The sequence below is a fragment of the Neltuma alba genome, unplaced genomic scaffold (genome assembly GCF_004799145.2).
Source record: "Neltuma alba isolate B1F8T4 unplaced genomic scaffold, ASM479914v2 tig00011543_pilon, whole genome shotgun sequence".
Taxonomy (NCBI): Eukaryota; Viridiplantae; Streptophyta; class Magnoliopsida; order Fabales; family Fabaceae; genus Neltuma; species Neltuma alba.
In genome coordinates, this window is record NW_021636205.1 from 47333 (window position 1) to 71254 (window position 23922).

Consider the following 23922-nt stretch of genomic DNA (forward strand, 5'->3'; position numbering starts at 1 on the left):
AATTTTAAAGTGACAAGTTTAGATGATAAAATTATTTTTTGAAAAACTGATAGCTAAAAAATTATTTTCACTTTAGATTATGTACTCATTAAAATTTTTTTTCAAAAAGTAAAAAAAAAAAAAAGAATTTTAGACTTTCAAATTTGAGTACACTGAAACTAAGGGTGTGTTTGGAATCACATCTGAACCTTCAAACTGACTTCTCTATCGGCAAAAAGAGTTTTTTTGATTTGGGATGTGTTTGGAATCATATTTTTGCAATCTGACTTCTGTCACTGAAACGGACTTATACAATAAGCTCAAAGAAGTTGCTTTTATCCAATCTGACTTCTGTAAAAGTCAGATTAAAAAAAAAATTATTTTTCCACTGCTAATCTAAACACACCCTAAATCAAATCACCAACAAGCGCTTAGATTGATTGGTCGACAGTTGTTGTAACTTAACCAATGGTCCTATATTTAAGCTCCACGTATGTACATTCATTTCCCCTCATTGTGGGCCCACATTCTCACGAATGGGATTAATTGGTTGCTATTAGCGTTGGGTATTGATAGAGAAATTTAAAAAAAAAACTAAATGAAATTTAAAAAATATAAATATTATAAAAATATGATATGTCGTCTTCCGTAATCCGTTACCAGTGGTGGCGTTATTCGGTGACATTTTTCTTTTCCAGATATATAATTATAAATACCCGAAAATGGTCGAAACGTGTTACATAGTAGTATGTGATTTGTGGATTTTCGTAGTCACCAATTAAATCGGTCCCTTATTGGTCAAATCAATGAAATTATTAAATGCAGATTTGACATAAATCATAAACGAAAAAAGCAAAGGGATTGCGAACACATTTCTTGAAAGCAAGTCCCAAAATAGTTAATGCTCTTAAATCACGTTTTACAATTTTATTAATTATGGAAAAATACGTGTTTGGTATTTTATTCCATTAATATTTTGTTAGAGGACGACCCTTTAGACTTTAGAGTTTAGATGATAAGAATGTGTTAAGTTTAGAGCAGTTTAATTCTCTCTATTCAATTTGGAAGAATGTGAGGATTACCCATTGATTAGAACATGTCAAGTGTCAACTAACAAAATTTTGAGAAGATCAATTATTTAGTCATTATACTTTTGATTCGATTATAATTTAGTCTATAAAATTTAGTTCAATGCAATTTAATTTCTCAATACTTAAATTTTATTTTTTTGATTTTCAAAAAGATTGCATGATTTTTTTTAAAAAAAAAATATAGGAACTAATAAGTTAAAACTTAAGACATTAGAACTTAAGAAATTGTATTATATATCACTAGATCAAAGCACTGAATGGTTAATTTTTCCAATATCATATGCCTAACAACTAGACTAAAACGGATCTAGAGATAACTACTATTTCTTTTACCATCAACGCATAAATATTAAGATGCCTGATGAAATCAAAATGAATAGAGATTTCTATAGACGAATCAATATTAGAGATCAATCTAATATATTCTCTAAAAGCAGTTGTTTTTTTTAAAGAAATTGCTAGCAAGATGTTGCAACTATCTTTACAAAATTCAAAAATCTAATTAATCATAATCTCATTTCTACATATATTTGACTATTACTATTTTGCAAGGAACAAAAAACCGGACCGGGAACTAAACCGGTCTAGACAGTGGGTTAAGGGTCACTGGTCGGACCGGGGTCAGACCGGTTATATTAAAATAATAAAATTTAATTCATAACATTAAAATAGAACAAAATTCACAAATAATAATCACAAAAAAAAAGCTACTAAAGTAGTTTAAATGTTTAATTATACCAAACGAAGATTAATAAAATACATATCTTAAAATTCATTTTTTTATCTTTTATATTTTTATCATAATATCAAATTTAAAAATTTTTTGAATTAATTCAATTCAGACTTTTTTTTTGGTACAATTCAATTCAGACTTGATACAACAATTTACCAAGACGTTGAAGTAGATGGAAATTGTAGTTAATCACTGAATATGCAATTCAGTTGCGCGAGTTTTACTGTGGAAACAAGGCAGTAGATGTTCACCCACAAGCCAAACATTCACTAGGTTCTATCTTTTATAATTTTATCATGATACAGCTCAATGCATGTACCAAAGGTGAAGCTTCTGTGAACAGCGAAGGCAAAACAGAACATCCTTCAACCATAATGCCAGTGAACTGTGACTTGCCGTGCAACTTGCGATGTGAGCTGTGACTGCGACAGGGAAGCACGATGCCAGTGAACGGCGAAGGTGAAGCAAGATGTCTGTCAGTGAATGGCCGAACTAGGAGGTCCGCAATCAGCAAAGGTATGGATTCCGAAGGAGGGAAAGGCTGGAATCTAGGAGAAGGAGCAAGGTGATTCTGCAATTTGGGGGGAGGCGATTTTCAGATTTGGGAAGATGAGAGGATCGAAGATGAAGCTGGATGAGACTTGAGAGTGAGGGCCGAAGGAGATTTTGGTTGAGAAATTTTTTTTTTAAAAACAGAACGGCGTCGTTTTTAAGCTGGCTCAGTAAAAAAAAAACTAAACCGGGTAACCGGTGGTTACCAGTTCAGCGTTGGTTTTGACTGGTTGAACCGGTTTTTCACCAGTTCAACTGAGGACCGGTTTTTTAGGTGAACCAGACCGGATTGGTGACCGGTTCACCGGTTTTCCAGTTGAACCGGCCGGTCCGGTCCAATTTTTTTCTCCTTGCTATTTTGATCATTTTGGCCAACTTAGGTGGTAAAGATAGAGCAGTGAAACATGTTTGTGATAAATAATTCAAAAGCAACTAGCTCTGGTTGACGCGAGAGGTCTATTCTATACCAAGGATATTAAACTCTGTTGTTGACATGATATATTTCTTTTCTTATTATAAATTTAGTGTCATTTTAAACTTGAGATTAATGTTTATCATTTTAACTAACAGTTTTGTTGGTCCATTGTATATTTCTTAGACAAAAAAAGGCTTCTTGTGCAAAAAAAAAAAGTCTAGTATTTTTTTTCAGAATTTAAAATTTTAATAAAATGAAAGTTCAGATGTTAATTAACAAAAATAATGCTACATTTATAAATTAAAAAAGCACTGATACAGCATGTTTTCCACTTGATCTATATTTCATTGAAACTAAAAAGCAAAAAGTGCTATAATAATTTTGATAAACTTGTTTTTTCAATCAAAACATACACTGAACTGAATTTTAAAGCCACACAAACCGAATTATTTAACTAATCCAAGGAATTATTTTCATTACATTATTTCTATCTCCGTCAGTTAATGAAGAAAATGTTTCTTTCATGTCAAAATTCCAAAAGTGATGCCTCATATATTTGCCATGGATGCTATTTTGAGCTCTCATATTAAATTGATATTTTTACCACATAAAAAATGAGCAATTAAACTAAACATAATAAGAATAACCGGAATCAATATAGATTTTATGATTTAATAAAATCCAAATATATTCCCCATGATTTATGATATAAAAGTCATATCCTTCATGGCCAAAAAAATCCTTGATATCTGAATTAATTTCTGTTGATATAAAATATTGATATTTTTACTTATATTTGTTTAATGCTTATATCAAGTGATATAAAATATAGTTTTTCTCTCTAAGTTTGAATTTGCTGGTCAAAAATGTCAAGTTTAAATATTGTCATAGGAAAGCGTAATCACGCGTGGAATTTTGACTGGACTTTGATTGAAAGTTGAAGCTCGCTGAATTTGACTTTTGGATGATGTCAAAGAACCTAAAGATAAAAAGAACAAATTAATATTAAGATTCTTTGCCGAGTCAAAATTTTCTTTTGGGCACCAAGATTCCCTAACTCACCACAGACAAGATTACAGTTATCATCATGAAGACTTTTGGCCGACAAGTCAAACAATATGCAAATATTTCAAACTCGAAGCGTGCAAATATTGAGTCATATTTTTTCTGGCCTGAATATATTGAGTTATATTAAAATACTAACTTATTAAAAAAAAAAAAAAGGACTAACTATCCTAATTTAATTCTTGGTATAATTTTACTTTAAATAACAAAAAATAAAGGCACTAAAGTTTACATCTTTTCAAGAAGATGAGAGTTTGTTAGCGTTTGGCAATTATGTTGAAGTATAATAATAGGCACAGTTAAAACATGAATAATAGCTTTTGGCGGAATTAACAGGAGGCCATGGAGAAAAGGCCAGACCACAGATCCTGAAATTTATGAATTAAAAACATATTTATCTATGTTAACACGAGGCATGTGAAGTGAACCGTGGAAATCCATCTTTTAATATTACACAATTCTATTTTGTTTTAAATATAATTTTTATTTCATCTTATCTCTCGTATATATATATTTTTTTCTCCAAAAATACTCCTGGTGATGATTATACATGTTAAAGAATTTTTATCCTAATATAAATTATTAATAAAAATAATTTTAGAAAAGACAACACATATTTATTACAAATAAATAACTTAACTAATTTGGTTAATATTTACAAATTAATTATTTAGTTGTTATATAGATTAAAGATAGGAAGTAGTATAATAAGATATTTTACATATACTCTTGTTATACCATTATGTACGTATAATTTAATATAAAAATAATTAAATATAAATTTCTGTTTCCTTTTAAGTTCCCCAATTAAAATATATTAACTATAAAATTTTGATGTTATAGCTAAATCATATATTCCTCTATGCAGTATAGATCCCCTTCATTTATTATTAGCAAAAACAAATAATTAAAGTATGAAATAATATATATTAAATAAGAGGAAGATTGTAAAATTATTAACGTTTAAGTCAAAATTAATGAAATTTAAAATTTTTCTTAGTTCTAATAAAATATATTAAAAGTGTCTTATAAATAAAATTATAACGTTACCATTTATTTTTGATGTTACGGTGTTCCAAAATAACAAATGAATAATCCTTTATAACATGCTTATTTGTTTTTTAATATAAGACCTATTTAATTAATTTAATTAAATTAAAAAAGTCATGTGAGTTAGTTAATTAAAAAAAAAGATGTCATGTTTTTTTTCTAAAATATTATAATTATTTTTCTTAATATCATCTCTCCCTTTCCCTACTTAGTTATGGTTAATGGAGTATTAATAAGAGTAATGTAGGAAAAATTGATAAATATAAGAAATAACTCTTACATTTAGAACTAATATCAACTCAACAATTAGATCTTACATTGAAGACGTATGTGTGTCTATATATAGAGAGAGAGAGCTAGAAATCAAACTCCTAAGTCCTAATGATACGATTAGAGGAGAGGATAAGGATTTTAAGGATACCTTATTTACCACAGAAGGGAAGCTAATTATTCACATATTATTCACCGACATATGAATGATACAATTTTTTAAAAGTTGTTCTTAAGATTGGATTAAGATCCAGATTCTAAATTTTTCATGTTTCATTCCGTTTGTATTATAACATTAACAGTAATTTTTTCATAATATATATGTGTATATTTATATGCTGATCATTATCATTATTAGAAGATCATAATTTTCCATATCTTAAACAAAATTCAACAAAAACTGGGAAATTACACTCAAATTAGTTATATAACAATAACAATTAATTAGATTGCTGTAATGTGTCATTCACATTACAGCAATCTAATTAATTTTATTTAATATAAAATAAAAAAATTTTATATTTTATATTATTAATATTAATATCAAGATGATAATGATATTGAAGAGGGATACCCTGAGATCTTGGGGAGTTTGATCCTCCGTGGTCTTTACCTCACTTGATCAGACACTCTCGTTCCTAGGGACCCCACGCAAGCCCCATCCTCCCAAAAAAAAAAAAACAAAACAAAACAAAATCAATCCTATCATCACTTGAAAAGACGAAGGTCTCAGGTGGTCCCACAAACCGTCGTTCGTGTAATTTGGCGAAAAGATGAGGGCAGTTAGGTAATTGCAATTCAACCTCTGGCTCCCCTTAACTGTCTCACATGATTATTAGAAACGCGTATATAAACACAAGAGCCTCCGCCTTCCTCCTCCTCTTCAGGGGACTCCCATATCTCTGATTTCGTCTTTCATTTATTTTTGTCTCTCAGAAGTCTCTTTCTTTTCTTGGTCATTCTTCTTGTTTTCTCTTCGTTAGCTTCCCTGGGCTGATCGGAGTGAATCTCATTCCAATTTTGTAAGTTGATCTACTTCTCTGTTTTTACAATTGTCTGTGGTCCTTGTTACTTTTTATGATCTGGATATTGCCAATTCTCCATTCTGTAAAATTTTTTTTTGCCTTATAAGGATTGAAATTTAGGGTAATGGGTACTTTCTTTGATCTCGTTGATGCCCAGTTTTCTTGGATCCGTGGTAATTGTGAGGGTGATCGTCATTGGCATAGAACGTTGTCCTTAATTTGTCTCTGTACTTCCTACTTTGCTCTTCATGAAAGTTCTAGCTGAAAAATTAGATCTGAACGTTAAAGTGGGTTCTATATGTTGTTTCAAGTACATTCGTATGCTTGAATCTGGTTGTTGTGTTTGGTTATGTAAATTTTGCCGCATTTTGCAACAGTTTAGCGCAATCTGGGTTTTAACGCTTATTCCGTCTTCCCATCTTGTAGAAAGAGCGCAAACAGAGAGAAAAGCTGAAGTTTCATGTATTCTGTTGTTTTTTCTCATTCTGATAATTTAATTGCAGATTACCGTTGACAATTAGTGTTTTGTCTTTTCATTCACTTTATCTTGGAAGTCCGATGAGCATTGGAGGAATGTACCGATAAAGATTAGAACAGTTATTAGTGGCTCATTTTCTTGTCGATGATGAATTTCCTCATAATTCTTTTTACTCAATCCCCCCCCCCAAAAAAAAAAAAAAAAAGATGTCAGTCTGCTTTTTCATATGACTATTTATGATGATATATGCATCTGTTGTTATGGCTTTGTTTTACTTTTGTATTGTTCATTTAGTGAAATGAATTTTTCTGCTTGTGCTTCTTTTTGATATACAGTGCTTGATATGGCTTCACATACCCCCAAGAATATCCTCATCACTGGGGCTGCTGGATTTATCGCATCTCATGTTGCCAACCGGCTGATTCGGAACTATCCTGACTACAAGGTGGTTGTGCTGGACAAACTTGATTACTGTTCTAATTTGAAGAATCTCCTTCCTTCAAAATCATCTCCCAACTTCAAGTTCGTCAAGGGTGACATTGGAAGTGCTGACCTTGTCAACTACCTTCTCATAACCGAGTCCATTGATACCATTATGCACTTTGCTGCTCAGACCCATGTGGACAATTCATTTGGTAACAGCTTTGAGTTCACCAAGAATAACATATATGGTACTCATGTCCTACTGGAAGCCTGCAAGGTCACTGGCCAGGTCAAAAGGTTCATTCATGTGAGCACAGATGAGGTCTATGGGGAGACAGATGAAGATGCTGTAGTGGGAAATCATGAGGCTTCTCAACTTCTTCCCACAAACCCATATTCTGCAACAAAAGCTGGAGCAGAAATGCTTGTCATGGCCTATGGTAGATCATATGGGTTGCCGGTGATCACAACCCGTGGAAACAATGTTTATGGGCCAAATCAATTTCCTGAGAAGTTAATTCCAAAGTTCATCCTTTTGGCTATGCAAGGAAAGCCTCTTCCAATTCATGGGGATGGTTCCAATGTGAGGAGTTATTTATATTGTGAAGACGTTGCCGAGGCTTTTGAAGTAATCCTTCACAAGGGAGAGGTTGGTCATGTTTACAATATCGGTACTAAGAAGGAAAGGAGAGTTATCGATGTAGCCAAAGATATATGTACTCTTTTCAAAAGGGACCCGGAAACTAGTATAAAATTTGTGGATAACAGACCATTCAATGATCAGAGGTATTTTCTGGATGATCAAAAGCTGAAGAACTTGGGTTGGTCCGAGAGGACCACATGGGAAGAGGGGTTGAAAAAAACCATGGAATGGTATAGTAAGAATCCTGACTGGTGGGGTGATGTCTCTGGAGCATTGCTTCCTCATCCAAGGATGCTGATGATGCCTGGAGGAATGGAGAAATTTTTTGACGGATCTGAAGATGACAAGTCTGAATCTTACGGCTCAACTAATCCTACAATGGTTGTTCCCTCACCCAAGAGTGCTGGTTCGCAGCAGAAACCTCCTTTGAAGTTCTTGATTTATGGTAGAACGGGTTGGATCGGGGGTCTAATAGGAAAACTATGTGAGAAACAAGGGATTCCATATGAATATGGAAAAGGGCGGCTACAGGATCGTGTATCTCTCTTGGCAGATATATTGAATGTGAAGCCAACTCATGTTTTTAATGCAGCAGGAGTCACTGGCAGACCCAATGTTGATTGGTGTGAATCTCACAAAACAGAAACCATCCGCACCAATGTTGTTGGTACTTTAACATTGGCTGATGTCTGCAGAGAGCATGACCTCTTGATGATAAACTATGCCACTGGGTGTATATTTGAGTATGATGCAGCACATCCTCAGGGTTCTGGCATTGGATTTAAAGAGGAAGACAAGCCCAATTTCACTGGTTCTTTCTATTCCAAAACTAAGGCCATGGTAAGTCAGTTTGTGTTCATTATAAACTGTAGTGATAGTTCTATTATGAAATCCTGATGGTGACTCCTGAATTTTTCCCAGGTTGAAGAACTTCTGAAAGAATATGACAATGTCTGCACCCTCAGGGTTCGCATGCCAATCTCATCTGATCTGAACAACCCACGCAACTTCATCACCAAGATATCTCGCTATAACAAAGTGGTCAACATTCCAAACAGCATGACTATCTTGGATGAACTTCTGCCTATTTCCATTGAGATGGCAAAGCGAAACTTAAGGGGCATCTGGAACTTCACAAACCCTGGTGTTGTCAGCCACAATGAGATCCTTGAGATGTACCGAGACTACATCAACCCCAGCTTCAAGTGGACCAATTTCACCCTGGAGGAGCAAGCCAAAGTAATAGTTGCTCCCAGGAGCAACAATGAGATGGATGCATCAAAGTTGAAGAAAGAGTTCCCAGAATTGCTTTCCATAAAGGAATCGCTGATCAAGTATGTGTTCGAGCCAAACAAGAAAACTGGTAAAAACTAGCAGCATTGAGACATCAGAACTCTTCTGCTCTGCAAATTGTCGTCAGATTACATGGCTTTTAGATTCTTTATTCATCATTTCATTGTTAGTTATATGCAGTTACCGGGTGTAGTGGTTAATAATCATGGTTCTTTTCACCTGTCATTCCTAATTATTTAGTGTTGTCTACTGTTAAATAGTTTTATGTTCTCTGCAAACTTGTTTTAATTAATTCTTCTGTTGCTAATAATATCCCATTTTGTCGATCATTCTTGTATCTCCTTGGCATTGAGATATAAATTTAATTTCCTTGTTTCACTAAGTAACCAGTTGATGTATTCGAACATTGACCTTCTATGTAATTACCCATTATTTTTTGTATTATTATTGATGTATATCTATATTCCCTCAACATTCCGTACACTGCAGCATTGAGAATGCCCTCTCTTTTTGTCAATTGCATAACTGGACTACCATAGATTAGCGATAATGAAACATAGTCAAGGGTTGTTTATTTTTTTTTTAAAAATCAAATAAAAAGTACACACAAATAAACTCAGATATAAAACATATGTTTGAAAATGTGACATTCCCGATTCTTAATTTAAGACTCACTTTATTGTGTAACTTGCATTATAAAATAGGTCTTATATAGAATTATTGATTTTGTCATATTTAGATTGTTAGAACATTCTACAAAAATTTAAAGAGTGATTAGAAGGAAGAGTAATTGACGTGAAGAAATTAGCGCTCATTTATTATTTTTCATATTTTTATATTTGTTATTTATGATTTATTATGTTCATGAAAATATTTTTGAGCAGACTAAAATAAATTTGAGCTTCCTGTAGATATAAATTAATTGTATAATGTCAAAGAAAAATTTGAAGAAAATAAAAAAGGTTGGTCAATGGGTACCATAAAATCATGACTCAAATCAATAATGATTAATATTGTACTCACTTTAGTTTGCATGAAGATTATGAGCTTGTTTGATTATATGTTTTTTAGTGGCATGTTCTTAGAATAATTATGTAATGTTTTAGGACAAGTATAAACATATTGCTTTCTAATTAATATTGCAATAAATAAACAATATCTTTTCATAGAATATAAACATGTATTATTTAATTAGAAGTTATAAAACTTTTAATGAACTTATAAAATGATTGAAATATTATTTTTTTAATTAAACAAACACACTAATAATCTGAGTCATAATAATCCGAGTCACAAATGAGATCGAACCTATAAACTTCAACTCATAAGAATTTATATGTCACCAGACCACAAAGTTATTAGTCTGATTGAAATAGCGTGAACAAACATATATCCATTTTGTTCTATTTTTAAAATATGAGAGCACAAAACCAGAAATGGATATTAAAGATCTTATATAAATTTTAGGGTAAAATTGACTATTCACGGACAAAAACTATAAATAATGGATTTTGTTGTTATAAATGTGCTGAATCACAATCATGCAGGCTGCGACAATTCCGAATTCAACAACGGGCGCCTCGGATGGAAACGCGTATGGCGTGTCCCAAACACACAAAATGACAACCACCTACGTTGGCCCCATTCTGTTACTTCCTCCCCTCATCCTTGGCATGATCTATATAATATATATATATATATATATATATATAATAATTCTATTTATAAGATATTTTATTAAATTTTAAATATAAATGCATTATTTTATGTTTTATTTATTATTATGTAAATTGTTATTTTTTTAACGGCTAAAGTTTAAATTTAGTCTTTCAATCTTAGACAAGGTTTCAATCTAATATCTTAACTTTAAAAAGTATATTTTTAGTTTTTTAATTCTAAAATAACTAGTCTTAAATGATAAGCTTTTGTAACAATTATGATTATTTTGAAAATTAAATTTATTATGTTAGCATTTGAGAGTGTTTTATTAAAAATATAAGACCTGAATATTTGTTAATGATTTTAGAGTTTAATAACTAAAAACATCCTTTTAACAATTAATAGATCAAAATGAAACATTGTATAAAATTAAAGAAGGGAGAATTAGAATAAAGGACTGTAGAGAAAAATATTTAGTAAAAAAGATCAGAAAAATTACAATTATTTTAAAGGACTATATATTAAAATATATTTTAGAAAGACTAAATTGCCCATAACTAATCCTTCTATATTTTCTCTTACTGCATCTCAATTATTTGATAGTTAGTGAGTTTTTTTTCCCCCATTGGTTTACCCCCCACTCTACACAGAATTAGAAAACCCTCGGAACTCATCGATAATGACAAAGGGTCCTATGCATTTTGTTATAAACTCTTATCATCTATTGGTGATTGTTTTCTGTCTCTACAATTACAAGTCATATGTATAATTGTAATTAATTTTATAGTCTGACCTTAGGATCTTTACATGTTCTATAGACATTAATTAATATATAAGTTTTAGGAATCAATAGGTGGTGGATAGTTTGGTAGTCTGCAACGTTGGACTGCGAATCATGAGTGAAAAATGGTTCTAAATATTACCTTTTGAATAATAATTTATAAATGATTCTAAATGTCCTATTAATTTTCTCCGAGTGCAGAAGCCATCGAATGAAAACAAGACCAAAAGAATTGCTAAGAGAAATAAGGAAGGGGACAAGGGTAATTTGGTATTTAAAATCTATATTTTAACATTTGGCCCTTTAAAATAATTCTAATTTTTATGATCTTTCTTACTAAATATTTTTTTCTGCAGGTCTTTTGTTCTAATTCTCCAATTAAAAAACTAAAAATATACTTTAATCTTTTCTAAAAATGTACGTATTAAATAAAATTAAAATTAAAAAAATATCATATATAATTTTAAGTGAAACAAGGATATTTTCAAGTTACATTGAACTTGAAACTAATTACTTTCGGACCTAAAATAGTTAAGGAATGACCCCTCTCAACAAATGCATTTCTTGAAATTTAAATTTGTGTTCTCTTTCTTACAGGGGTGAAGCTGCTACCACCTTTAACTAACAGTTTGTTAGTAAAAATCATTATATTTTGAGACAGTTAATGAGATTTAAGTTTTTTTCAAAGTTTCAGATGAAACATGTTGAAAAAAATAGACTTAAAAATGGAAAAAATATACGCACACAAAGGCCTCGTGCAGCAATTTTCTCCAATGTCAGGATGCCGTTAGTATGCAAGGAAGAGGAATTGGGAATACAAAGGCACTAGCCAGTGCAAAATAACTTCGTATTGCGCTTGTTGGAATTATAAATATAGAGCCATTTTCTCTTGGTATTAGCAAGTTACTTCCAACATTTCTTTTATCGAAAACGAGAACAACTTGAAAACATATTCAATCTATCTAAAAATTTAATAAATTTCCTATTTTTCTCATATTAAATACATTCTTAAGAAATTTCAGGCTTTCATGCATTAATATTAAGTAGGGGTAAAAGGAAAAAAACTGTAATAAATAATCAATATTTTTTTCCTCATTCCCCCTTCTTTCCCGCTTGAAGGCAAGGATGTGCAGGATTTTTATGGTCTGCAACAGTAAAGTAGTAATCAGCACTACACATGATCCAGCTTATCATGATCAAGAAGACATGGATCCTTGATCTCCAGCTCATTTCTGTGTCTTCTTCTTCAGTATCATCTCTGTTCAGCTAGAAAAATGGGGTTCACATACTCTAAGCATAATTATCTCCGAACATCCTTAAAATGCCTAAAAGCAATTTAACTTGATGAAGAGTCCAAAGATGCAGCAGCCAGTTTCTTCAGAAAAGCAACCACATCATCTGATGATGATCCAAGCGTATACCGAGCACTTGATTGATTCCGTCCGACAGCACAGGAGAAGTAATTCTCCTTCTTGAGGTTTAGGATATCCCATGAAATTGTTTCAGTTCCAAGGGTTGGGATCCAAGGTGCACTAGAGATCTCAGGATTTGACTTTGGCCTCTGAGCATTACTTTGGGATGCCTTTGGTCCACTTTTACCGGTTGGGGTCCTCAAAGGCAATCTCTTCTCAGCACAAAACTCAACTCTCTCCGTCTCCTTTGCTCGTGAAAGAGCCAAATCAGTCGGAGGGAACGCAGGCTCGAAGAAGGTAAAAACATCTTCATCCTGCAACAAAAGGAACAAATTAAGATTAAGTAATTTTATCCGCTATAGGACCATGAAGAGTGATTAGGATTCTCTCTGTATTATCCGCTTCTCAGAAAATATTAATGTATAGTGCATTGCATCATTTTATTAAAAACAGAAATTCCAGGAAATTATATGAACGGAATTTCACGTACTAATCATTAATTAGAATAGCAAGATCATGAATATAATTGACAAAGGACTAATGAAGATCTAAGTTACCTTTGCCAGAAAATGTCCTATACAAAGGACATAATCAAATGGTGATGTCATGGATTGACAGTTTGCTATTTGACCTAGGATGCGGTCCATAGCTGCTCCCTGATGAAACACATCATGTTGAAGCAAACACTCATATCAGCATAAAAACTTTCAGGTGACCAGAGAATTAAAAAATGTCAATTATTAGAAGAAAGACTTTACCTTTGTTATACCAACAGCACGCACTTCAACAGATCGACTACCATGAACTACATCAACTGTTGCATTAGAGATTGGACCTGTCCAGAGATGCTGCAGCAAGTCTCTCGCTTGCAGTCTTCCAAATTCAACATCTGCAATTGTCATGAGGTATGAGAAACTAAAGTAACTAAGGAAAATAACTAAAATGTCTCCAGAAAGATAACTTAAGCACCTGCATATTTGTAATTCCACACGATTGATGTTTCCCGTTCTTCAAAATGTGACCGAGGTGTTCTTTCCGTGAAGTATTCAATAACATGCTGAAAACACAGGATCAGGATTGTGTTTATTGGAAACATGAAGGAAAATGACAGTAACTGAAACTAAATGCACCTTCACACTGTCAACCCATTCCATATTCAGAAGCTCCGGCATTGTTGACATCCATATTCCTTTTGCAGGGTGTATAAACATACCATTCTCTGCGGCCAACCACAAGTCATACTCCCTAAAATTCTGAAATAGTGGCAAGTTAAAAAGGCGATAAAGCAGTTAATCAAGACTGGCGGATAATGTTTTTTGAAAAAAAGTGTGGCAATTTACCTCCTCTAAGACTACTCTATCACTTCCACTAAGAATAACAACTGTGGTCTTTGGGTCACTGCATAGTTCTGTCAATGGCTGTTTTAATTCTGGATGCACCTCAAGTTCCATCTCTTTAATCTGACCATCTCTTTTCTCGACTGGTTCAGTTAAACACCCATTGAATCCCTATGGTGAGCATCACCAAAATAAGGAAGTGTTATGAATACGGATTCAAAGGGAGTGACTAATCCCAAAAGACTAACCTATTAGGAGAAAAAGTCCCTTGACTTATAAGCCAAACTATACATGTGAGGCCCGAAACTCATAACAAGAAGATACATGTATACGTACACAAAAAGGTGTGTCCACACCTTCACATGCAAGCATGCATGTGCATGTCCGCACACAGACATGCGGATAAATGCATACAAGTTCAAGTGTATACTAGTGTTCATGATTTCTTGGTGGTGAAAAATTGTTAGCAAACTAAAACATCCAAGTTTTTCAACGATAATGGTTCTGCTCTGAAGGTTACAAAATAACAGAAAGCATATTACCTGACTTGTTCTCCATCAATTTGACACAAAATATTCATTAAATATTCATAGATTCCACATAGATCATTTTAGCAAGAGACCATTAGATTCTCGTTTCTAGCTTTAACAAGTTCGGTTGCTCTTTCTAAGACCACCTTTAGAAATGTTGACGCTGTTCGTGTTAGTGACTTCCATCTTTGTATATCAAGGTACTCCAGCTCTACTCCCGCTGCTTGCTTCTATAACCTAGAACTTTTTTCTGAATACTATAACCCTTTGTTTGTTACTACATTAGGCAGCAGCACGTTACCTCACTTCAAAAGACACCCAAACTTTTCCCCCTTCTCACCATATCAGGAAACAATCAAGTTGGTGGCTGGCAGGGAACACTAAGAAAAGGAATTAAAGTAAAGGAAGGAAAAAAAATGCTGAATTTCTATTTTGATGGAGAAATATTTATAGAATCATGGGCCTTGAGGTTAGATGGTGTACCAAAATAATCAACCGGTTAGTTGACTGCAGATAACGTTCCACCACATCCTTGGTTGGAAGTGTGGCTGGAACTCGCCTTGTCCTTCGTTGTTGCTCGGCAACAGTTTGGTTCAGTTCACTGAAAAGTATTCAAAAGATAAGTTACTTCACAGCAGCATTAATAGACAATAAAAGTCCAAGGAAGAGTTCATTTTTTTCACATGACACCAATTAAGGAACTAAAACCCAATATGCATCACTTGATTTTACTACTACTAAATATAGTAATATACAATGCGTAGAGGAGCATGCATTAAGTGAAACGTTAATTTAAGAACGACTACCAGAATTACGGTTCAGAATCTAAACCTGAGACAGCCAAATAAATGGTTATGCATTAAATCAGTATGCTCCGGGAAGTTGTCTCTCACCCATTCTTAAACTTCTAAGTTCCAACGCATTAAAATAGCTATTTTGGTCACTATTCTGTGATATAATATGGATACCTTACAAGAGTTTCTGCCCATTTCTGAGCAGTGTGGGTTTTTACATGAGAAAAGTTACGTCTATGCCTCTTCTCTCTTTCATCAGATGGCATATTCAGAGCCTGGTCAATAGCAGCAGCAACTTCTGTGACGTTCCAAGGGTTAACCAGAATTGCACCAGCACCTAGAGACTGTGCTGCACCAGCAAACTACAGGGAGTATAGCACAGTGAATACATCTAGGTATGTGGATGAGATATGCGGAAAATAATTTTCTTAGACCAGATAGATGTTTTGATCAATCAAGATGAAGGCTGTAAATCCAATCTCATAACATCAACAAAGATAAACAAAATGTCATTATTTTCATCATCTACCCAAGCTGCTTCAAGTGCTAAAAATTTGGGCAAAACAAGTGTAGTGATGCAGGCTGGACACAATCTAAGAAGCATTTTAACTGGTGATTTGGTAGACTGATTGTGTTGGATACTTGGGTATGACAGCATGTAGCAAACTAACAAAAAAACAGTGCTAGTTACGAGGCCTATACGTGGCATGGATAATGGAAAAATGTAAACCCCAGCTTAAGTAGGAGACTCAAGTTCAGAGACATTTTAGTTTTATTTTTTTATTTTTTTTATTTTCTGGCTTATTTTACTCAACTGCCCTTATATTTATGATTCCCTATAAATAGCACGGTAGTATTGTAAGTTTTTCAGACAAGTCAGACCTGTTGAGCATCAGTTGTTTGTATAATCTTCTCTCCCAATTATTTCCTTCATCTTTTTCTTCTTTCACATTTCTCTTTCCATTTTCTCTCCCATATTTGAAAAGCCTGTCAAGTGCTTCTAGACGGTAATGGCCGCTGGGCAAATTAATCACAGTGCATGCAAAGAACAAGAGTGTACACCGAGGGATGGATTTAATAATGATAATCAGAAGATTCTAATCAGGAATCCCAGCAAGGTTGAAATTTTTTTCAACATCTGATTGCATTATCTACCTAACAATAATTAAAAATTGACTTGAGAAATTAAATCCAAGAATGAATACGGAGGTTGATGTGATTACTTCACTAAGAACGAGTACCCCCTTCTTTCTCTCCTGGCAAGCCACATATTCGTAGCTGACAAGATTCATCCCATCCCTCAAAGATGTCACAAGGGCTACATCTGGTTAAGAATTATAAGAGGCAAGTTATGCCACATTAGAAGAAAAGTTACAAAAAAAGGAAAAAGGAAGTCGGAAATAAAACAAAATTAAAAATCAACATAGAAACAAGACACTAACACTTATTAGTAAAACTCCTGAAAATACCTATATCAGAAAGCGATCAGACTCTCAGGCCATAAGGTAACTTATGTCACAATTCACAAAACTTGGTGCCAGAGAAGCAAACCTAAAATGTAACTTCTCCAGGGAATTTCTAAAACTTTTAAAGGAGCTCCATTCTACCTAATGAATTCATACATAAAGGGAAAGGGAAACTATGAACAAGAAAAAAAAAAATGCATATATCATTTTGTACAATCTCTGGCACAGATTAGAAATAAAAACTGATATTCCTAATGGCCGATTTGATTTCGTAAAACATAGCATTGAAATTGATGCCGAGAAGAAAGTTTTAAAAACAGATAATTCCATTTTAAAAGAAGCAAAATATTAACTTCACATGCACAGATGATTAATTGACCATTTGAAAACAGAAGAGACTCATAAGACATCGTAATTCAGGATAGACAAATCACTAAGGTGGTGGGATCTAAGTCAGAGGATCATTGACTGTGAAACTTAATTTAAACAAAATACACCAACAGCACAGAAAGTTTACCAGTTACAGCATACAAAGCACATAGTTCATGAAAATCAAGAGAGCGATCCTGTAGACGGAACAAATGCATCAGGTTATCTAGCATTGTCTTTAATAAGTTCTAGATCAGAAGTAAATAAAAGCAGTAGATAACCAAAAAAATGATGCAATATGGTAAAAGTGTCTTTGTATCACATACCAGTACTGATCTAAACTTAAAAGCTCATAATAATGAATAAATCCTCTACCATTAATCATTCTTGGCTACATTCATTAATTTAGAAAAAAGAGGGAGGCTGCATTTTTAACTTCTAGGGTAAAAATTCAAGGGTGAAGCAGAAATGGAACTGTGCCATCAGTCCTACCAAGTACCGGTGATTGATGACCAATCCATTTGGAAGATTATATCATGTTTTCTGGTCAATAATTGGATGCTAGTACATCTGTTAAAAGTGTAATATCTTGCACACTCCCCAAAAAAAAAAAATTGCTATCCTTGTGCCAAATAAGAGTTAGGAAGCATGAACTGAACCTGCCTAATATATGATTTAGAAGCTCATCTAAGTGTTCTACAAAACCCACTGCTTAATTGTCATGCTCTCTAATGGTGTAGTACTTGACTCTGATATCAATACTTAATAACATAGTTTTCAAGAGAAATAGTTAGTTAATTAGAGTTCAAACCTTACACAGCCATGTAAGAAAATAAGGACGTGAGGACAGTTGGTGAGCTCAGGTTTCTTAATTTTCTATCCATGATCTATTCTTCCATCGTTCAAATTCAATTCCCTTTTCTTCTATTCCACATAGGATTGCTCAACTAAAGTTCTACGATAATCAATTATTGCCATCCTTACCTTTACTTATTATTTCAAAGAATGCTCTATGCACAAAAATCATATTGCTTTACTATAATCGCTAATTATTCAATTTCACTTATTCAGCAATTAGAACCCCCTCACACAAACCTGAAACTGAGAAAATTTGAGAACTCAAACGGGGCTGTTTTGAAACAATGTGACACTAAAGAACTGAGCTGCATAATGATGCTTCGTATAACACCAGGTTCATGTCCTACATTAGAAAAGGTCCCGCAGATCATCTCTTGTTTACAAAATTTCTTCAGCCTCTCTTGGGAAGAAATTGAAGGAAAAGAAAAAATTTATTAAACTTTGTAAGAAGAAAATGCTTTTGTCTTGTTATTTGAAAAGTAAAAGTAAAAATTATGCAATTTAAGCAAGAGGGGATAAAAATGAAAATAATATAATAAAATGAAGAATCAGTCACTACTAATTTATGTTGACACGAATATTTCTAAGATGGTTAATTGTGCAATTTAGGATACTTCCAAGTTCATAGTTAAATTGTCTAAATTTTTGGAAAGACTGATTATGCTGAAACAAGATAATATCACTTTCATTTCTAAGTTGCGTCCCTCCCAATCATTCTCCTCATCTCATCCGTGTTAAATCAGTATTAGTATAAATAAAGTCACATGCAAGAGGTGAATGAGATCATCCAACAAGATTTTAGGTAAAGTTCACAGAAAAGAATGCCCTTATTATGTGACCATGTGTTATTATTACAGTTATCAGATTATCAGTGTTAAGACTGCACCAGGTGAAGTACTGGAACAGCAGTCAGTGATCCAAATCTCCCATTAATGCGACCAACAATTTCATGAACCTGGCTTGTAAGCTTTTGATCTGTGAAAAAGGAAGAAATAAGTTGACTATCAAAATCCAGAAAGCATAAATTAACACCCTACTTCAAAAAGGAGAAAAAAGGCCAAAGAATACGTCAATGCAAACCCAATGTTCAAGAAGCATTCTTTTCATATAATTATGTCCCTCAGGAACAAAAAGAAAGCTAAACAATGGGGATGTCACTGCTACAGTAATATTTTACAAATAATTCAGCTTCAATGAGAAATTACTGCTCATTCAGACCGCACTAGGATTCTTAGTATATAGTAATGATAAATTAACGATTTATAGAGGTTATGCAGAATACGTTTGGCAAACGTTACTATTTCATTATTACAAGTCACAACAACTGATTATGAATATTCAGTAAGAATGAATATGACATGCTATGACTAAATGAATTTATAATGCATGATTATACGCAGTACAAAAATGAAATATCAAAATGCTATTTTCATCTAACAGCAATCATTACATATATTTACATTCCCCCACATCAGTACTATATGCCTGCAAACAACTAAGCTGACAAAGTATGGCAATAACCTCACTTCAGTATGTGTAAATGTGAATTTCAACTTAGTTTTCTGTTTCAAACTTATCAAAAAGGTGGGCCTACTTAGTTCCAAAAGGAAATTATAATTTCAATATTTAAAGACAGCACAGGAAAATATTCTATCACCCAGTGCATGAAGTGACAAAACATCATAGCAGAAGCCAATTCTGAAGAATGCTATACTGTAGAAGCCACAAGAACATGACAAGGTAACGTTATTATCATACATTCAAGAACATCTGTTCTTGTTGGCACAGCAATTTGAACTAAAACTACTTTATCATGCCAATAGGCATTCTCTTCAAGAAATTTTTCAAATGCTAGGATTTTCTGAGGAATTCCCTTAATCATATCAAGACGATCAACACCTAACATTACCTGAAATATCAGAAAAAAGTTAATTAATAAATCATGCCAAACATGTAAATCAGATAGAAAAAAAAAAAAGAAAAAAAAAACACAATGATAGGTCATACCACTTATTTATAGGAAAAGAAACATAAATCAAACAGTAGGTTTTTCAGGACAAATATTACTGAGTTACTGGAACAAAGTAAAAAAGTACACCTTTCTTCCTTCAAATCTTTGTTCGAAGTCTCTGATGATAGCCTTAACTCGAGGAAGCTCAAGTGCACATATGAACCGATCTGAGTCTATCCCAATCGGATACTAACATTGATGGGAAAAAGAAGCAAATAAGTGTTTCTGAATTTAATCATCATTATATTAGGTCAAAGTAAAGCAAAATGTTAAATTTTCTCTCTCTTTCATTTTCGCTTTTACAGGCAAAGCTTGAAGTGAAAAGTTTAAGAAGTTATGTAAAATAACTAGGCGTAACAATGAACATGATTGATCACATACTGCAGTAACTCGAGTCAACCTCCCTTGATCTTCAACCCCTTTAGGGGTACCCTCAAGTCCTAGAATACGAGTGCAAGCGCTAACAAAGTGCCGTGCATAATCATAGGTGTGAAAACTGCTCAAAAGAAGTGCACACGTGCATGTAAGAAACAAAAGAAAGGAGAGGCAGAAAAATCAAAAAGTAAACCACGTACAGCTTAAAGGCGGGAAACTCTTGAGAAGTCAATTATGGGTAACATAGGAGATGAGGGGGTTCAAAGTAAACAAAACAAATGAAAAGAAGAGAAAATGTCAAACAAAGAAATTATGCATCATTTGCAAAGTTCATAGTTAATGAAAAAAGGCAGAGTTTGATACGAAGCATTATGATCTCCAAAAATCTCAGAGGTTCTCATTATTTAGGTATTATGATAGGGAACCAAACAGAATAAAAGGAATAAAAGTAATTTGTTTTCAAGAGAAAAAACTTATTCCTAAATGGAGGAGCAAGTTGGAACTTACGCAACTAAATCAGCCGCAATAACAGAATGCAGGAGCTCTGATCGAGATGGCAGCATCCTATGAATTTCTGAAGACGGAAATGGCGTGTGGAGAAACCAGCCAACTTTCATGTTCCTGTCATAATCCTTTAAGAATTTTGGAAGAAACATAAGATGGTAATCATGGCACCAAACAACATCACCCTCCTGATAGTGTTCTTTCACAACATCAGCAAACATTTGATTTGCTTTCTTATATGCTTCAAACTGAGATTGGAAATTCCTTGTGGTGGCAAGGCGATCTTCTTGTGGAAGTCCCAGGTAGTGAAAAAGGGGCCACAAGATGTTATTGCAGTAACCATTATAATACTGATGGACAATCTCTTCATCAAGAATTACTGGAATGCACCTCTGCAACATAGGTTTCAAGCAAAAGAAGAATCTGAAAATTTATAAAACCTTTACCAAAAATTTCGCATGACATATGATCAAATGATGAAAATGCATGGTTGTTATTGCGTTAATCTCAAATTTTATTCAAGAGATATAAGACTTCGTACCTTTTCAGCCAGAGCCTTAGTAAGTGTCTTCTGTCCAATCTCATCCGGCACATTGACACCAGCCCAACCGATCCAGATTGCCTCAATCTCCTTGACACCTTCGTAAATTTATGCAGTCATGTTAGGTAACGTTTATATATAAACAGACGAAGTTTAGTCCCAAGGATATCAATTATGTACAAAACTCACTATTCTAAACCCATAACAGTATATCAATGACTGAAAAAAGCAACTGTGTGTCATATACAAACGTTTGATAGGGTCTACAACTCCTTAGAAATATGATGATACACCAAGAGTATAAAAGGAAAGAAAGAAATAAATAAATAGCAGTGCAATCAACACCAACCTAAAAGAGCTCTCACAAGACCGCCAGCACTCATCTCCATGGACCACGAGTCTTCACTTGTCCTAACTGCTGAGACTGGCAGCCTGTTGGCCACCACCAAAAGTCGTTGTCTAAAAGGCCCCCCATGATTATTACCACTTGATTTGTTCAAATGAAAGCCCTTGCCACTTAGCTCTCTTTCTCTTATTAGCCCTTCATCGGAACCGGGAAAATGATGAGAACTACCGTTACCGTAACAGTTATTTCCGGGGATAGGATCGCTCTGAAAGTGAACCATTGAATAATTGAGCCACTTCCTCCCCTGCATTTTGACAGGAAGATTTATTATTTATGGACACATGAGCCCAAAAAAATTTGTGGAACATCTACAATCTACTTGCTAGTAACAGAGAATATCATAGTTGTTGATCTTGGTCAAGACAATAAAATTACTATCAAACATATTAAAAATGATACGAATTGTGTGGCAGCGGGAAAATACGTCCAGTTACTCCAGAGGAAAAAAGAAAATTAAGTGCATAAAGAGGACAGGATACTCCAATGGCGGTGAACAAAATATTTTAATTCCCACCAGCAAGGAGAGAATGAAATTAACTGAAGTAGGGATGAACAGGTTAGGCTTAGTTCATTACCTAGGCTATAGCCTAAGAAGTTTCAAATGCGCATTCGAATATGATGGGCGTATCAGCTTTCTCGTTAGGTATCTGGGTTGCAGAAAATCAAAGTCCAAGGGGGTGTTCGGTGCAGCTCACGATTCTAGAAGCACAGTCAATTCAGACGAAAACGATAAACACATTGCATGAAAGAAAGAAAGAAAGCAGAGAAAAAATGTGGGAAAGCAAGAAGAACAGTGCCCATCTGATTGCACAGACACGAAAACTTACCAGTCAAACCGCTTACTCTGACTCTAAAGCCACCACCTTGAAAACAGGAGAGAATTCTGTGCAGAATCGTCACGAGGTTCTGCTTCGATATTACAATGTCAGTGAAGAGTACAAAAAGCAAAACGGGAAAATGCGTAAAAGAGAGAAAAGTAGGGAGAGAAATGAGAAACCTGCCATATTGATAGTGGCAGAGAAATTGCCCAGAGAAAGAAGAGAGGAAGGAAATACAAGGAATCATGGATCCAGGGGAGGCTTCAAAAGGAAAAGGAAAACTTAAATTACATGAAGCCTCAGAGGCAGGGTCACACTGGGGGAGTAAACGAGTCCAAGACTTAAATGAGGACGAAAGAAGGGACCATTTTAATTACCGCGTTCATTGAAACAGGACCAAAAAAAAAAATCTAATAACGCTCGGGTGAGTGTATCAAAATTTATTTTATCTTTTTATATTTATTTATTTATTTTTTAAATAATTTTTATAATAGTTACACATATTAAATATTTTACTAAATATTAAAGCTAATATACTTGATTAGCAAGATATTTTAGGAAAATCAGTTACTATTTATTGTAAATAACTAATTTAACAATTTTTTTAATTTATTTAAATTAGTTAATTAACTTTTAATCAAGGACAGGAGGTAGTAATTTTTTGAGCGGACGTGAGAAATTCAAATGTATTTCAAGTACAGACGTATAGGGGTGTTCACTGGACGGATCGGGACCGGGACAGGCCCGTCCCGGTTCCGTCCCGGTGAACAGTAACGGGACAGATTTTCTGTCCCGTGTCCCGGCCCGTCCCGGGGTTGTCCCGGTCCTGGTCGGGACGGGACGGATCCGGGACGGGACCGGGACGTCCCGAAATTATTATTTTTTTAATTTTTTTTAATTTTTTTATAATTTTTTTATAATTTTTTTTAAAAATCTGATTTTTTTAATTATATTTTTTTGAGCTTAAATCTTATAAAAACATCTTTTTTATTTGTTTGGGCACTCTTAAACAAAAGCTCAAAATATTACATATAATAGTTATTA

The 23922-nt window shown here is 33.7% G+C and overlaps 2 protein-coding genes across 3 annotated transcripts; one reads left to right on the plus strand and one right to left on the minus strand.

The window, feature by feature from the left end:
- Positions 1-6046: 6046 nt before the first annotated feature.
- On the plus strand, positions 6047-9458 carry LOC114714853 (trifunctional UDP-glucose 4,6-dehydratase/UDP-4-keto-6-deoxy-D-glucose 3,5-epimerase/UDP-4-keto-L-rhamnose-reductase RHM1). The gene is made up of 3 exons (XM_028899639.1): positions 6047-6177; positions 6994-8564; positions 8646-9458. Exons 2-3 carry the CDS (start codon positions 7002-7004, stop codon positions 9096-9098), a joined length of 2016 nt encoding a protein of 671 aa, XP_028755472.1. The 5' UTR covers positions 6047-6177; positions 6994-7001; the 3' UTR covers positions 9099-9458.
- Positions 9459-12332: 2874 nt separating this feature from the next.
- Positions 12333-23147, minus strand: LOC114714844 (alpha,alpha-trehalose-phosphate synthase [UDP-forming] 1). 2 transcript variants are annotated; one of them, XM_028899622.1, is made up of 20 exons: positions 23058-23147; positions 22888-22966; positions 22636-22759; positions 22004-22304; positions 21655-21752; positions 21117-21505; positions 20616-20730; positions 20322-20423; positions 19982-20132; positions 19110-19198; positions 17514-17562; positions 16754-16854; positions 15705-15892; positions 15220-15337; positions 14210-14377; positions 14000-14122; positions 13839-13926; positions 13628-13758; positions 13427-13525; positions 12333-13183 (listed from the first exon to the last, which is right to left on the minus strand). In XM_028899622.1, exons 4-20 carry the CDS (start codon positions 22278-22280, stop codon positions 12794-12796), a joined length of 2676 nt encoding a protein of 891 aa, XP_028755455.1. In that variant the 5' UTR covers positions 22281-22304; positions 22636-22759; positions 22888-22966; positions 23058-23147; the 3' UTR covers positions 12333-12793. The 2 variants fall into 2 exon arrangements, with proteins under 2 accessions (XP_028755455.1, XP_028755456.1); XM_028899623.1 differs by lacking the exon at positions 22636-22759 and having other exon boundaries at positions 12794-13183.
- Between the last annotated feature and the right edge of the window lie 775 nt (positions 23148-23922).

Coding starts and splice junctions, on each gene's coding strand:
- LOC114714853 (XM_028899639.1), top strand. CDS start 7,002: ATGGCTTCACATACCCCCAAGAATATCCTCATCACTGGGGCTGCTGGA. Junction 8,565..8,645: donor ATTCCAAAACTAAGGCCATG/GTAAGTCAGTTT, acceptor AATTTTTCCCAG/GTTGAAGAACTTCTGAAAGA.
- LOC114714844 (XM_028899622.1), bottom strand. CDS start 22,280: ATGGTTCACTTTCAGAGCGATCCTATCCCCGGAAATAACTGTTACGGT. Junction 21,506..21,654: donor CTAAGGCTCTGGCTGAAAAG/GTACGAAGTCTT, acceptor CCTATGTTGCAG/AGGTGCATTCCAGTAATTCT. Junction 14,123..14,209: donor ATAGAGTAGTCTTAGAGGAG/GTAAATTGCCAC, acceptor CCACTATTTCAG/AATTTTAGGGAGTATGACTT.